Here is a 16280-nt window from a genome sequence, read left to right on the forward strand (position 1 = left end):
GAGGGCGGGAGTCCTGTGTGCTGGACCAGGCCATGTTGACGGGGCGTCCGCACTAAGCTGGCCGTCAATATGGGTGTCACGGAGGAGTCCGAGACATTCAGGTTGGCTAAGGAGAGACACACCGAGCGAGGGGTGAAAACCAGCAGCTAAGAGTCTCCGCGGCAAGCAGTAGTGGGATCGCGTCCCGGAGTGGACTGCCAGTGCCAGCCCGACCAATAAAGTCACACTGTAATCTTTTTGCTGCCGGTTGCTAAGGGGAAAAACATTTTTATCATATTTTAAACACATTTAAAATTGCTTTTACATCATTTTTCCACATCTGTCACCATCATTCACGAGTTCAAATCCGGACTAGACCATGCGACTTTTTTATATCCAAATTTAAAACTTATTCAATGAAAAATAAACTAATCTACGAAGGCGTGGATGAAATGAAGGCGATTCTCAATATTTTCGTCCATATTAAAACAGGCAAATTGATTGATTTAACACAGTCTTGCCGTGCCAAAGCAAGAGGATGAAATGTGGAACCACCGTGTGGTCCCTTTTTCGCTCTCACTCACTCGACACGCGCATAAATATTATAAGAGTTTGTGTATATTTTAATATTGTTGTCTGTTTATATGGATTTGATTGGTTTTAAGTTACTTTACGGTCAGCAAATATGTGGTGTTAACCCTAATACGTCCATTTGCACGTCTCCCTCGTTTGTTTCATTGCCCTCTCGCCCTTGGCCCTTGCGTCTACACACATTTACCCTGACCTTCCTTTTAACACACGTCCTGCGCTACGTTCTCTTACGTTAACGGGATGCTTTAAAGTTTGCACACTTTTGCTTCACACGAATATGCCGTGCCTATTGTTTTTTTATCAAAGCCTCTCTTTCTCTTGTACAAAGTTTATAGCGATTATTTTTACTCACGTCGATATATTATAAAAGGTTATTGGCAGCAATAACAAAAATAGCAGCAAAAAAGGGAGGAAATGGCGAGAGGAGCACGATTTTATAGAGGATTCAACTACATTAAAGCTCTTCCGGTGTAGTATGCTTATGCGACAACGAAACCGATGCAAACCGTTAAAAAAGGAACGTAGTTTTTAAAAGAATTTTAGGAAGTAGAAGCGAGACGTTCATATACTTAGCGATACATTTTCTAGTTTTGTTTACAGATTATCTTACTTGTTTTAGTTTCTTTTTTCGTTTATCGTGTGTTTAAGATATTCTGAAATGACTTAGACGGAATGGTCGGTCAGATGGGGTCGGGATAGAAGGGTGAAATAACCCTATCCTCGTTTGCTGCTGCTTCACTATTCTTCTACTATCTTTCTCTCTCTCTCTCTCTCTCTCTCTCTACGCTACATTCTCAAGGCATCTTCATTCTCCTCCAAAACCTTCAGTACTGTAAAGCGAAATGTGTTAGTAAAGCGTACACACATTGATGAGCATGAAGATGAGTGTGAGAGGATTTTGTGTTTTGTTTTTGGTTAGTACGAGGGGGAAATAAGAAACTTTGCTAGCTTGCTGCTTACCAAACGACGAACCTAGACTCCTCTCGGCACCTAGACGCGCTGTATCTCGAACAGCTTCACCTCCGTGTCGTACCAGACGGCCGGATCGACGTTGCGCAGATAGATCACGCCCCACATGTACGTGCGGAACCAGGCGGTCGTGCCCCCGTTCGCCTGGTACTTGCGGATCAGGATCGGGTGCGGTACCGGCAGCAGCCCCACCAGCGTACCGTGCTGCAGAAACTTCAGTATCTCCGACTCGTCGGTAAGGCCCTTGTCGATGCAGATCTTTTCCACCTGGGGTACCAGCACCTGCAGCAGGCGCATGATCGTTTGCAGCGGCAGCTTCGAGCGCCAGGACTGTACCCACTCCGGGGTCGGTTGCCACTGCTTCACCTGGTTGCCGTGCACGGGCGCGGGCGTCACCCGCAGGCTGCCGCGCTGTGCGACGGCCCGCCGCAGCGGCGACGGTGTCTTGCTCGACGGCTCGTCCGCTCCCTTGCGCGTGGCACCGTTCGCTTCCGGCTCCTCCTCGTCGCTGCCGACGTTCGGCTTTCCGAGCGGCTCAGCACCGTCGCCCCCCACCGACGGTGACGTGGGACTAGCGAGATCGGTCGGGTGCGCCGACTCGCGCTCCGTAATTTGAGCCAGATTCGGTGTATCGAGCAGCGTGGCCTTCAGCGTGCCCGGTTCGGCTTCCTGCGCCGGGTGCGAACCTTCCATCGATTCTTCCACGATGTCGCTCCGTGCGTCCTCATCGCCCGTTACGGTACCATGCTCACGCTCACCCGCCGCTCCGCCAACGTCCGGCTCGCGCAAACCGAGCCGCCCGGTGCGTGTCACGATGCTACGGTCTCCCCCTTCTTCGCCACCACTCTCATCGCCACCAGCAGCAGCCGCTCCGGGCGCCGTAAGGGCGGCTTTCCGCTGCTGATAGTCAGCCGCATCATCATCGTGCCCGGCAAGACTTCTCGAGCCGGAAGACGCCGACCCATGACTAGAGCCAACCATACGGCCACCGGCACCACCACCACCAGCACCTCCCTTCCGATTGCTCAGACATCGCGCAATACCGGCGGCATCGGTCGGCAGATTGGCAAGCGCGTGAAACACCTGCCGCTTGCGGATGATCGTGTACACCAGGTTCGAGTTGCCGTCGAACTGGTACTGGATGATGTTGTTGAAGATTTCCAGCAGGAAAAACACGAGATGATGGTTCGACGGGGCCGAGTACAGGAACCAGGGCGTGCTGAACGCTTCCAGCAGATGGAGCAGCTTGATGCTCGCCACCATCGAGAGCGTCTTCAAGTACGGCGACACGTTGACGAGAATCGTTAGCAGACAGTCGAACAGGGGCTGCAGTCGCTGATGGCCGGTGGCAATGATTTTGTGAAACACGGTAATGAGCAGATCGGCATGCGTGCCGGTAAACACGGGTATGTCCATCGGGACGGTCGCGGTGTAGGGTTTGTTTAGCCGCACGCCAAAGTTACGCTCGCCGGAAAGCAGCAGCAGTATGAACACGCCGATATGCATCAGGCCAACGCGTGCTGAGGGGAGTAAAGGATGAGGTTAGAGGTTTACTTGAGTGATGGAAGCTCGGAATCGGACCTACCCGATTCCGATTCTGTGTTCGGAATCAATTTCCGAGCCGATTCTGGTGGTGGAATCGACTCCGAAATCGGCTCCGGAGCCGATTCCGGAGTTGACTTCGGAGCCGATTCCGGAGTTGGAGCCGATTCTGTGATCGAAATCGGCTCCGGAATCGGAATCGACCTGGGAATCGCAATTTGCTTCAAAAAAGGTAATCAGAATTGACTTCAGAATCGGAATTAGCTCCGGAATGAGATTCAGTGAAGTGAATTTAAATAAGAAGTTTTCGAAGCAAAATCAGTCCGAACATTTCCAAGAGAATGAATCGTTTACAAGTCAATTTTGATTCTTTGTGGCAGAGCATGAATCCAATACAGAGCATCATTGGACCCAAACGCCTATTCTTATGGAAATGCCGAACCCGATTCCGTTTCGAAGCCGATTCCGATTCCGGAAACTGATTCCGGACCTACTTTCTGGAATCGATTCCTACGAACATTTCATTTTAACCCATCACTAGTTTACTTACACTGATCAGCGCGCGAATCGTTGAGATGGTAGAGTATCGGCACCAGTATATCCAGCACGTCACTGCTTTTCAGCACAAAGTAGAGGAATTTCTGCAAAGAACAAGATAAAAAAGTGAAAATTAGATAATTGTGAATGGAGTTAAAAGGTCAGTAACCCTTCAACGGCACAATAAAACGTAATATAATTTCGAAAATAATTATGTTTCAACAGTACAAATCCGTTTCGTGTAAAAAGTATGAAGAACCAAAACTGTGATAGGATTCAAAATATTCATGAATCTTCAAATCTTTGCAAGTTCTCTGGATCAAGTGATGTTCAAGTGATAATTGTCGTCTTTAGGACCGTGAGTCATTTCATTACAATCTTCTTCGATAGGATAAACATCATTTCATTATGATAAACTAAATTAACAGGTTGATTGATTGAACCTCTCACACAGACCTGTTGCGGTATCATAGTCTAGTTCACGTACTGTAAGGCAGTGAGCATAAGTCATGTCCTGTGACAAATTAAGCATATCTTCAAAATTCCAAATGAAAACTAAACACACGAACAATCGAACGCCGCTCTTATTTACCTTATTGTAGTCACAAATCTTCCAGAAGAACACCAGCAGCTCCTGGTGACAGTGCAGCCGCTTGGTCGAGTTCGGCAGATAGCTCTGCACGAGCGGATTGTTCAGCAGCCGGGTCACCCCCTTCAGGATGAACTGAAAATCATCGTCCCGATGGATGCGGGACAGATAGTTGATAAACAGATTGTCCGCGATCGTGCTGTCATCGTGTATGTACGCCGACGACTGTGCCGGCCCATTACTCGTGATGTCATGGTCGAGCGTCACGATCAGTATCTGCAGGCACACCTCCACCAGCGGCTCGAGCGTGTCGGTAAACAGCAGATGGTTGTACGGCACCCCGATCCCGACCGGATCGTACGCACAGACCGTGTTCAGCAGCGACGTAAACAGGGGCAGCGCGTGCCGATTGTCCGCGCTGGTAAAGTGCACAATCCACCGGTTCGGCTCGTCGCTCGCCGTCGGCGGACGGTACATCGTCTCGCTGAAGCAGGTCAGCAGCAGCTTCAGCAGCTCGGTGCGCCGCGCATCCATGCTGCCGTTGCACGGCGGCGACTGGGCGAAGCCGACGCCCGCCTCCCAGATGTACTCGCAGCTGTCGATCGAGTTAAGCTCCTCCGCCTTTTCCGGGCCCGATTTGCGGTACCCCACGACGGTAAAGTCGGGACAGAAGAGCAGATCGCAGATCGCATTGAGCAGACTCTGGGCGAGCGGTACCGAGCCGGGCTCCTCCTTCTCGCTGCTGCCGCCGCTGCCCGACGGTAGCGACGACCAGAAGAAGTCCTTCCACTGGACGTCCTCGAACACGTAGGGCAGGATGCGCGTCAGCAGCCGGACACAGTTCAGCACCGTCTGCTGTTCGCCCTGCGTCCGGCAGCTGTTGTCCACCGCACGGATCATCCGCTCGGTCGCTTTGTAGCAGAGCGTGGCCAGATTCGTCGGCATCACGTCGCGCACCTTGCGTATCTCGTTTGCCGGCACCAGCGCAAACACGTCCTGCACCGGGGTGTTGTGTTCGCACCAGAACTGCTCCCAAAATGCGTCATCACTCGCATCGATCGGCTGTGGGGCGGGGGGACGTTCCGGTGTGTGCGAGTGTGTGTGTGTGGTTTGGGGTGTTTGCAACGATAATAAAGACGATGATTGTGATGACGCGGTCCGCGGTTGCGTTGCGCAAATGTGTGGGCGATGACGGCGGTCGGTGGCAGATCGTGCCGAGCGTGTGGAGGAAAAGGAAAGAAGAACAGAAAAACATATGTTAGGCCAGTGGGTCAATAAAAGCACACCGTAAAATCAACCGCGTTGCCACCAGCAAAAAACAAAGCTCTGCCAGCACGCTTACGTCGCCAACGAGCTGTGTTCGAACCCGCGAAATTTGAAACTTTTTTAACCTTCTGGCAGAGCATAGTTTTTTCCTCTTTTTTTTTGCAACAATTCTTCGCCAGCTACAATGTAACACAACATTACACCTCACCTGACTTTTGCTCGTCAGCTGAACGATTGCTTTGCGAAAGTTCAGCTTCGTGTCCGTGTTGCCCATTATGTTGCTGTTGTGGCTGCTCCTTCTGCCACGGACACTGGAATGGTAAAACAATGGAACCCCCTTTCCTAACCCTTGCGGCCTCCCTTCGTCATTGGATCACTGGTTCAGCGGGGCAGCAGGAAAAATGACGATTTTTCTTCACACAAAGAGGAGAGCGGCCAAGCCAATTCTTTTCCGAACTGGGCAGTGTTTTTGTTTCGACCGCTTCCGGCGGCGTACAATGAATGGGTAAACTTTAACCTACACGCCAAACAAACAACACACCAGGACGGATGTGCTGACCACCAAGGAAAACCGTGCCAAAGTGTGTGGAAATTAACTGGAAAACGGTGAAAAACTATACACTTTGCCAGCAGCAGCGCACGAATACATTGAACATTGGTTTGACGTTGCAGACACAACACGAAGACGGCGGGCCGAACAGTGGGCGGTCTCCATGATTGCAAGAGATTTTAATGACATTTTCTAAAAATATGTTTTATTATTTTAAAATATAGTTCTTTTAATCAATTAGAGTATGTATACAACAACAAAAAACTACATTAAAAAGCATGTGAAAAAATAAATACGATTAAATGGTCTTTTTCACGCAGCACCGAGCAAACATGTGGCTTTCTTCGATGGTTAGAGGCTGCTTTAGGGCAACATGGAACCACAAAGGAGCTTCGGGGCTGACTAAAATATGAGTTTCTTGTTTCGTTTGATAGATTTAGCTAGATTTAGCGAGTACATGCCATGACATGAAAGAGCAGCCAATTTGTATGATATCCTACCTTCAATTTACGTTTCCGTTCCATTTCTAGCGATGCATAACATCTCTGCGAAGCCCTACAACAGTGCAGAGTGAAGGTGAAAGCTATCAAAACGATGAAAGCTCTACTGGCTAGACAGATGGAGTCACCAGCTTTTTTGCTGGTTGCCTTTCCAAATCCGACTCCAAAAATTTCAAAACCAACTCCGAAAGGTATTTCGGTCCGACCAGCATTATCCGGAGCCGTCCGGAGTAGTGATGTGCTCTCTGAAGCGCATGCACGACTCGGATCCGTCTCCGACTATTATTAGTCCGATTGCGACTCGTACGGAGTTATCTGGAGTTCTGGTCTGGAGATCTGTCTGTCTGTCAAAAGGCTTAAAGAGACTTTTGTCCTTATGGAGGAGTTGCCCAGAGTCGTCCAGAGTCGTCCAGAGTTGATCGGAGTCGACCGGAGTCGGTTGGAGCCGTCTGGTGCAATGTGCTTATTATCAGGCATTTCATTTCGTTATGTTTTTTGTCTTTCACTTTGCACGTGCACTTCGTATATAGGCCTTTGTTTCAGCCTGTGAATACTGGCCGATTTCGAACGACTCCGAACGACTTCGGGCGACTCAGGACGATTCCGAACGACTCGAGGCGACTCTGGCTCGGGACGTCTCCGAACGACTACGACTCCGAACGGTACTAGTGCTTCCCATTTTGCCTAAGTCGGAATCGGTCTTTGGTGGGCTCCAAAGAGCAAATTACTACTCTGGACGAACCTACCATCCGGAGTCGATTTCCGAAATTATCGGAGTCTGATTGGAGTTGACTCCGAATTTTTGCCAACTTTCGTTAGGAGTCGTAGTCATTCGGAGTCGGAGTCATCCAGAGCCATCGCTGGAATCGAAGTCGATTGGAATGAACAGGATCGGAATCGTTAGAACGATCGAAACTGTCGGAAGTATTGATTTTTTCGGAACGGTTTGTTGATTTTCATAAGTTGGAGCAATCTAAATGATCGGAACATTTTAAGTCTACTTTTTTAGATATTTTTCAAATTCTCAAGATATTTAGCGGCTACTTAACGGAGTTTTGTAGGATTCCTTTTAAACTAAGAGATTGAGTCGTTTAGATCTCGTGTAGTAATCGTTTAATACATTTATTCCGTTGGTGAAATCTGATCACAATTTGATTTAAAAATATATTTTTTAACAAGGGACGATTCAAAGCTTCAATTTTTTTTCTTCTAATTATAAATAATAGAATTTTTTTCTTACATAAATTTTGTCCATCTGCAGCAATTGCCCTAGCCATATTGTCCAGTGTGCATCAAGTACCTCTCACTTCGCGGCATCCTAAAGGCAACCCCAAGTGCATCGTGGGCCGACATTTATTTCTTGAATGAATTTTTGCACCAATCAACAAAAATGTTATCTACAAAACACTCGTAGTGTTTGTGTTATTCACCCAAATTGCCGAGCCCAGGGAGCATCAGTCCACCAGGAGACGGCACCCATTCCAATGACCTCGCCACGGGTACACTGATTAGGCCCGGACCGCGCTGATATTCCAAAACCTAGCGATGTTTTATTATTGATTTTTGCTGCAAAACGTACCAGGACAAAGCGCGATCTTGCGGCTTATTGCAACTAGCATGACGCAATAGTAGTGCTGGGTAGTGCGACTAACGCACTTTGGTCCTGTGCTTGCAGGCGCTAACTACGTCAATGAAGCACAACGGCGTATGCATTCTGTACTACACTCGCCGCTGATAGTAGCAATCACAGATGAGTAGCAGAAGTGGAAACGTTTCACAATATCCCCTGATCATCATGTACCATCAGCACCCGTCCCACCGATGCATCGTCATCATCATTATCGGAGCAGAAGAGCGCGAGCCGCACGCGATAGTGACTGATCGATGATGCTATGACACGTCCCTTCCAAGCTGTCCATCAAAACCTGGTGTAGCAGCATAACTGGCCGATAGGACGTTCCGGACGAGCGTAGCACGAGCTTTTCTTTCTTCTTTTTTGTTTTGTTTCGCTATGAACCGCCAATCGGATGTCCTCCGATTTGTTGACCAAGTCCTGGCACGCGTGAGCTGAACTGCGTCGCCGAAGTAGATCCGATGTGAAAAGCGGGCATTAACCGACATTGGAGCATTGGGTTATGAAGTCATTCAGCAAATTCTTGTCGATTTAGGAGCTAAGAACTTGCCGAGTTGCTCGAGAGTACCTTGAGCTGGTGAGTAGCCGAGATTCTCAAATTTCAGAATCCTGGAACTTCTGAGCACTGGAACTCCAGAAATTCACCTAAAAAATCGGTCCCAAATTCTTAACTGCCATTCACAAAATAAAACGCTCCAACGCGAGTACGGACGTACGCACAGTACATCAAACAAACGCACTATTCGGGTCAACAATCTGGGTCTGCCTTTCTTATCGTCACGCTAGCACACCCGCAGCACCCAGGCTGGGTGGTCCCGGGGGCAGGATTCTAATCACCGGTCACCGGGGTTGTGGGTTGCGTGATGCTGCCGTGATCGCCGTTTCAAGGCTACGCAATAGGGCACGCGGCATGAATCATCTCATTCTGCGTAGTAAATATCTCGTGGTAGCGTGGTGGCCGTCTACAAACTGTGGAAAAGTTCGAACGCCCCAAACACTAAACTTTACTGGAATTTACTGGAACGCCGGAAGAAGAGCTGTACGCACGTTTTTATGCGATAGATTAGAATGGAGCATACGAATACAGAACCACACACAGAGAGCGACACTAAAGAAGCAAGTAAGTAGCAAACAAATGGTTGTTTATTGCGCTGTAGTTTGAAAACAAAGCAACAAAGTGTCGATGTAACGGCACAATTATCACCACGTTGTTGTTGATGTCTTCCCTTCCCCATTTTGCTTGTGATTGTGTATCATTCGGATTTGTGGTTTTGGTTTTTTTTGTTCCTGTCGTTACAAAACAAAAGTTGGTACAAACGCGACTAGAGCTGCTTCTGATTAGGTCTGTTTATTTCATCATTTTGATACTTCTTCACAATTAGCAATCGACCCCTAGAAGTGGATACTGTCCTACTACTGCCTAGCGTTTAGTGATCGTGCTGATCGTTGCATACCGGTTCTGAGCAAAACACTTATCTTGAGTAGCAATACGAACTGTTGTATGTTTCTTTATTATACGTAATTATGGTTTTGCTTGTTGTGTTTTGTTTCTTCTTTTAATGGTTGAAAAAATGTTTCAATACTGTATGTGTATGTAAGCGATACGGATGTTTATGTATGGGTGTTGGTGTGTTGTTACACTAATATTGTTTTCCTGAAGGCTGGATGGTGAAACTGGGCGAAACTATGATCATTTCGTAGCGTGCTTATCATTAATTAATTTGCACCGTTTTCCTTAAGTACGCGTGAAACTTTTTCAAGACAACAGAAACATAGTAAAGTGGGAGCTGAACTGACCGATCGGTACGGGGATCACGTGGATTAGGGGAAGTACGCTATAAAGTGGGTAGAGTCTGTTTTGGGCGTGCCATGCTTTTCCTTTCTGTTTTTTCGTTGTGCTCCTCTTTGGAGCGAGCATATAGAAAGAGTTTTCTAGAGTTTTGCATGTTTTGTGTTGTGTTTTTACGGGGGAGGGTTTGATTTTTAAAATATGTTTACATTAATCGTACGTCAATGTGGGAGTGTTTGCTTGTGCGCATTCTTCGTCGGACGATCGTGCCCTGCAGGCATTTCCTTTTCTTTACTTTCCCCTTGACGATCGCATACATATGTATATAGTTAATCAAGTCTTTTCCAAAGATTGGGAGGTTTTATTTAACGTCCTTTGTTATAACCACGGACCACCGTACTGCTAACGCTACCGCTTCTCCGATGCTATTTAGCAACTTTTGTTTCGCTCCTCTACTTCTACAGTGTTTTTCTTCTATTTTAAACGTTCCTCTGAGTCACATTTCGGAGAGAGCTGAGGTTCGGAGTGCAGAGCGTAAAATGTGTTTTACTTTCTTTTCTTTTTCGGTATGAGACGTATCGGAACAGAGATGTAACTGGAACCGGAACTGGCGGGGTAGATATACAACGTCAATATGACGTCGTTTTCTACAAGCATATTTGTGTTGGCTGTGTATGAGTTGGGAAGGACCTTTACGGATTTTCTATCTACCACCCAAGCTCTCTCCGAGGTGAGCTACCGAAGTGAGCATATTTTAGGCCTCTAACTTCTAAGCTTAACCGATAAAGAAAGTATAATATAATAATAATAATTAAAAAAATAAAACCATGTTCATAAAATGCTAACAGGACGTGCTGGTTGGGGTGAATGTTTAAAAAGAAAAGAACATTAGACATATCAGATACGCAACAATGAGTCGTAGATTTGGTTTTTGTTTTCTGAAGAGATAAACGATTAAACAAGCAAATATAAATAAATTTTAAATATTTTAACCATCAAACTCTTTCGCTTTCGCTCTCCTTCTCTCGCTGGATGGGTGTGTTTTTTCAGCTTTCCTGGATTTCGTTTGCTTTCTCCACTATTGAAATCAGCATTTAAACTTTTATAAAGATATTTATGTGGGTGAGTGTGTGTGTGTGTGTGTGTATAATAATAGTATGGTTAGTGCATTTAGGTGGTGTTACAAGTAATTACACAGTTTGCATACACACTCCCGCATGCGTCCAGGGATGGCACGGGCCAGCAAACCTGCGGCGTGTTGGCCGTTGGCCGACCGGTGGACATTCGAAGCACACGATCGGATCGCTTTTACCAGCTCAGGACGCGGGCACGGACTTTGCCTTGGCCGGATGCTCCCGGCAGCGGTAGACGTACGCACTGATCGAGACATCGTCGTCCGTTCGGACGCACTGCTTCAACTTCTCGCAGTCACACCTAGCGTTAAGGGTAGGAAAGGGAGAAAATGGTATAAAGAGTTCAAAGATATTAGGTTAATATAAGGTTGGAAGTGATGTGTAAATATCCCCTCAGCACAACATTCAGTGTGCAAAACACTTACGTATTTTTCATGAAGCTATCGATCGCCCTTGTCGCGGGTGTGTAAACTGCCCATCCGCAAGGTGTGTTACCTTCGCACGTCTTGTTGCTGTGCGTTTGGTTAAACACGGATCGCTCACCACGTGACAGGACCTGTAGAGTAGAGCAAAGCAACATTGATTTAATACTTGCGTGGAACATCTTGGAGATAATCGCTTTGGTAATGAAGTGTGTGTGTGTGTATGTGTGAGTCTTCTTAATACAGCAGAGGCTCCAGACTACACAGAAGTACAGTACTGCTCGCTAAGAAAGATTGAAACCCCAGATTAGACCCATCGCGCGGCATAAATGAGTTCAAGCATGTGCATTTGGAAGTCTCGTGCCTTCCATAAACACACACACATACACATATGCAAGCAGAAGGACAGGCCCTAGCGTTCCTGCCAGGCCAAACCATCCATCGCCACTCACTTCCTGCTTTGGACGAGCGCCCTTCTTATCGCGCACCAATAGTACGCAGCATTTGCGCCGCGCATCAAGAGCATCGGGCGCTGTAAATGCTATAAATCAATATGGTAAACACCCCGTGGCGGTCACGGTTCAGATCTATCGGATGCTCAAACGTGCCGCCTCTGTACCGAACGTCCGATCGGTCCGCGAGTGATGACGCACGCAAAGGTCCCTTAGTCCCCACCCTTAGGTCAAGCGTGATCTTTCGGAATCTGCAGACCCACAATGCAGCGAGGACCTAATGCGTTGCGTCTAGCGAACGCGTGCTGCAAGTACGCTCGTTGGGTTTCTCTTCCAAGTGTACCCTATCCAATGCTTCAAAAATCGATGACGCCTAGCTAAAAGGTTTCATATAACGAGAGAGTCCCCAAATCCGAAGTGATCAAATTGTGGCGACGTGTTTCAGGTACTCAACCGACCAACGCATGTAGCAATAAAACGTGGCGTGGCGCGACAACCCGCGTGCCAGGTTGTAAGATGAGCCGCAGAGGGGCCACTTATTTGCATACGTACGCGTCGTCGGGGAACAAGACGCCACGACAAACATACACACACATCCAATGCAGGATGTAAACAAGTCCACACTCTTCACTTTATGAATGAATGAGTAAACGTGTACTGATAGGGCAGGGCGTGCAGGCTGTCCGCATTTCTTCATTTTTATTGGAGTTTTTTTGTCTCTCTCTCTCTCCTATCCGTTACTGCATACTTACAGGCCCTGTACGAAGGCACTCAAGTCAATGGGAATAAAATCAAAAAGCTAGTGAACTTGCTAATACGCATAGACACACTCACACAGGGTTGGGGGGGGGGGGGGGGAATGTCTGTAAGAGTCGGAGCGAAGAAACGCTCCGTAAGAAGGTTATCAGTTTCTTAGTATGAAATGATGAAAATGTAACAGATGAAGAAGGTTAAAGTCGGTGCGAAAAGAAAAAAAAAAACACCTCCAGCGATTGGATGGAGAGTTTTGATGCTGTGCAGCCAAGTTCGTCAGAATTGGAATCAATTTCGCTTGCGTTCTGGCGGCGCTCATGTCTCTAATAAGGAATGACACGTTCCCAGAACGCTATCCAATTATTGGCACTGTCTAGCGCAGTCTAGTAGCAGTTCGTTGTCGCGTGGAGCGATTGTCAGTAAGCGATTTGTACTTCTTGGTACTATGCGGAGGGCGCATCGAACCAAAGATGTATCAATGCTCTCCTTCATTACCCCCCGTAGAAAGACTGAAAGACTGAGATTTTTCTTGGGAAATTTCATGACATTGGAATTGCTTTGAAATAAATTGTGTTTTCAATCTCCAATGATACACGGAGCATTAGCATGTCGTTTGGAAAGGTATTATACCGACAGCAAGGAAACATTAATTAGCTGTGAAAAGAGCCTCTAATGGTATTATTTCTAGATGCAACCAATTCCGGAAGCTTATTACCGTGTGTCATGATGATGACCGGTAAATACGGTGTTTAACTGCTAATGAAGCCGCGCGAAGGGAAATATTGGAAATCAACGTCTTGCAGCTAATGGTAGCCTTGCTATCAGTTGCACCAGATTACGATGGAGCGTCGCCCTTTCTTAGCGCACAACCGTTTCTTGTTGTGCTGGCTTTTCCCCAGTCCTCCTGGCCAAGCCCAGATTTCAAGGTTACAATTGCATCAGTTGTGAAATGTGTAGCTACTGAACGGTCGGTTGTGCTGGCAGGGGCAGGGGCTGTTCCGATGCATTTTGCTGCACCGATGCATCGCAGAGCCACAGATAATATCTTCCCCACAAAGCCGTGGTTTTTCTTCTTCTTCTTCTTCGCCCCAGGGACCTTGAAGAGGTGGGTCCAATTTCGTGGACGCACCAATTTAGCAATTGAAGTCCCCTTGTACCTCCCCCCCCCCCCTCAGCGGGAACGGGGCCCTATTACATAAACCAATTTGCTACCGAAAACCATCGGCACACTAAATGGACAGGAAAGGGCCTGTCCTGTCGGTATGCGTGCGAGAGTGGATGTTTTTTTTTTTTTGCCTTGCCTTGCCCTCTCCTCTTCCGGCGGCTTTTTGAAGCGATCGTCAGGAAATTTCCGACAAGCACCCGAAGAGTGGTGCAGCAAATTGATGAAACATAAGAACGGCCCAACAGCACACACGCACACACCCGTTAAGGGGAGGACTTAATGTTCGCAGCGTGAAAGACGAAACGGTGGTCCGATGGTTTTGGTGGGGGTTTCGGGCGAGAATCACGAGCGTGGAGGGGATTGTTTTGGCTTGGGTCGAATTGGATCATCCTGAAGGTCAGACAAATCGGACGCAACACGCAACGCATATTTCGGCGAGCGATCGCGGGAATGAGGTGGGAATCGGACGGACAAGACAAGACCGCACCGCGTTATTGGTTATTGCGTTGAAGCCAAAGTCAAGAACATGACCAGGGATACGGACTCTTGCGCACAGGGTGGTTCGGTGCTGATGATCGGTTTGGAGATCGGTTTCGCTTTAACTGCTTTAACGTCAGAAGAATAATTATGTACGCTCTTTTGTGTTGACAGGTGTACTAACTAGTGTCGACGTGAGCATGATCACGGCGAGCGAACGTCGTTTGCCTGAAACAAAATGGATTCCATAGACACTTACCCGTAGCGAAAGCGACGCCTGCCTTGATACGTTCACTGCACTCAGCACGAAAAGCGCCACCAGCACACAGGCACTACACGATATTAGTTTGTGCGCCATTTCTGAACCGTTCAACTGTCACTGCGCTTTGGTCGATCTTTTACTGCACGATAGATCGATTGCTCTCGCACCTGCTTGGAGCTCAACTTTCGAGAATGTCTTTAATGTCGATGAAACGTTACGCTTCCAAGATTAGCTTGAAGACACGAAAAAATTGTCTTTTATTCTTCCTCGAGCAAACGGCCTGCCACTGTGTCACACTTGCCGATGCACTTGATGGCTTTTTTCTTTTGTTTGAGAAAGAAACGCACACGATCGCGCCACCAAAGTAGAATGTTTGATACGCTTGGTTAGCGGCCAAAGGGTTTACGAAGCTACCTTTCGAACAGTGCCGGATTTTCCCCCGGTCCAAACAGCAACCGTCGGTCTCGATGAAGGGCACACGAATGAGCTTCGTGCGTCCGGATCGGAACAATTTATGCGGGCCCCCGGGGTGCTCACCGAAGCTGGCATTCGCGCGCGCACCAACGCGGGAGCGTAGCCCGTCGGCATGCGTTACGCACGGTCCCGAGAGCACACCCGTTGCGCGCTCTCTGTCTCTCTATCGCTCTCTATCTGTCTCTCTCTCTCTCTCTCTCTCTCTCTCTCTCTGTTTTTTTCCTTTTCGAACAACCGTTTTTTTATTGTTGCTTTATTGCAACCCAAGGTGCATAAGGTTGGGAGTAAGAGAGAGAAAGAGAGAGAGAGAGAGAGAGAGAGAGAGAGAGAGAGAGAGAGAGAGAAAGGGCCAGGTATATAAGGTAGGGAATTACAGGGAAGGGTAAGGTACAGAAGGGAAAGAAAAAGCCGACAAAACCGATTTCGTTCATTCACAGTTTCACAAGAAGATTAGAATGCATCGGGGCAAAGCGTGGATGCACCTTCTATCCGGTCGCAGGGGAAGAAGAGGAGGAACGGAGGAACTGACAGAGACGAAGAGTAAAGCAGTACCGGGACGGGGCAGGGTGTTTCAGGGGTGTTGTAGCCGCATACCGCACCGCATTTGTGTGCTGTACTGCTCCTGCCTCCTGCCGTTCCTTCGGGCTCGCCCGGGCTCTTTGGGCATTCCAAACGCACGCTAGAATCACGTGCTTGGTTGCACGTGTAGATTGGGTGAGGGCGAGCGCCGGCATAGTACTGTGCCGCAGGGATGGATGATTAGGTTTGATCTGGTGGTCCCAAGCGAGACGATCGATTGATTGGTCGAGGCGAACGGATTAATGCTTTGATACTGAAAAAAAAAAAACACAGATAACTGAACTATTCGGTTGCTTCATGTCGTAATGGGATTATCTCGCGTATGTGATTAAAATAATATATATAAATGTCGACAAATCTTAATAGCTGTCATGATCGTACGATCAGGAGTGATGGGTCATCTGACGAGGGAATACAATTTCGACATCATAGCCTTATCTTTTATATTCGTTTATCTCTGCATTGTTCGCTGAGGCTCGATGGTCTATTGTGTAGACGGCTTGTCTACTATCAGCCCGGACTTGGATCGTTTCCCAACCAGACTAGCTTCGGACGATCTTCATAAACTTTAAATGGACACAAGAAGAGGTGAGGTCTCAGTTACCGTACATACAATAG

The 16280-nt window shown here is 47.7% G+C and overlaps 2 protein-coding genes across 2 annotated transcripts; both read right to left on the reverse strand.

The window, feature by feature from the left end:
• Positions 1-480: 480 nt before the first annotated feature.
• Positions 481-6145, reverse strand: LOC120956656 (protein HID1). The gene is made up of 4 exons (XM_040378317.2): positions 5682-6145; positions 4211-5269; positions 3632-3722; positions 481-3059 (listed from the first exon to the last, which is right to left on the reverse strand). Exons 1-4 carry the CDS (start codon positions 5745-5747, stop codon positions 1561-1563), a joined length of 2715 nt encoding a protein of 904 aa, XP_040234251.2. The 5' UTR covers positions 5748-6145; the 3' UTR covers positions 481-1560.
• Positions 6146-9479: 3334 nt separating this feature from the next.
• On the reverse strand, positions 9480-15118 carry LOC120955539 (uncharacterized). The gene is made up of 3 exons (XM_040376501.2): positions 14607-15118; positions 11504-11634; positions 9480-11379 (listed from the first exon to the last, which is right to left on the reverse strand). The coding sequence occupies exons 1-3, from the start codon at positions 14703-14705 to the stop codon at positions 11262-11264; spliced, it is 348 nt and encodes a 115-aa protein (XP_040232435.1). The 5' UTR covers positions 14706-15118; the 3' UTR covers positions 9480-11261.
• Positions 15119-16280: the final 1162 nt, after the last annotated feature.

This window comes from Anopheles coluzzii, chromosome 3 (assembly GCF_943734685.1).
Source record: "Anopheles coluzzii chromosome 3, AcolN3, whole genome shotgun sequence".
Lineage (NCBI taxonomy): Eukaryota > Metazoa > Arthropoda > Insecta > Diptera > Culicidae > Anopheles > Anopheles coluzzii.

Excerpts from the sequence above, each read along its gene's own strand:
- LOC120956656 (XM_040378317.2), bottom strand. The coding sequence starts at position 5,747 with ATGGGCAACACGGACACGAAGCTGAACTTTCGCAAAGCAATCGTTCAG. Across the intron at positions 3,723-4,210 it reads AGATTTGTGACTACAATAAG|AAATTCCTCTACTTTGTGCT; the intron begins GTAAATAAGAGC and ends TGTTCTTTGCAG. Across the intron at positions 3,060-3,631 it reads CGATTCGCGCGCTGATCAGT|CACGCGTTGGCCTGATGCAT; the intron begins GTAAGTAAACTA and ends TACTCCCCTCAG.
- LOC120955539 (XM_040376501.2), bottom strand. The coding sequence starts at position 14,705 with ATGGCGCACAAACTAATATCGTGTAGTGCCTGTGTGCTGGTGGCGCTT. Across the intron at positions 11,635-14,606 it reads AGGCGTCGCTTTCGCTACGG|GTCCTGTCACGTGGTGAGCG; the intron begins GTAAGTGTCTAT and ends TCTACTCTACAG. Across the intron at positions 11,380-11,503 it reads GATAGCTTCATGAAAAATAC|GTGTGACTGCGAGAAGTTGA; the intron begins GTAAGTGTTTTG and ends CCTTAACGCTAG.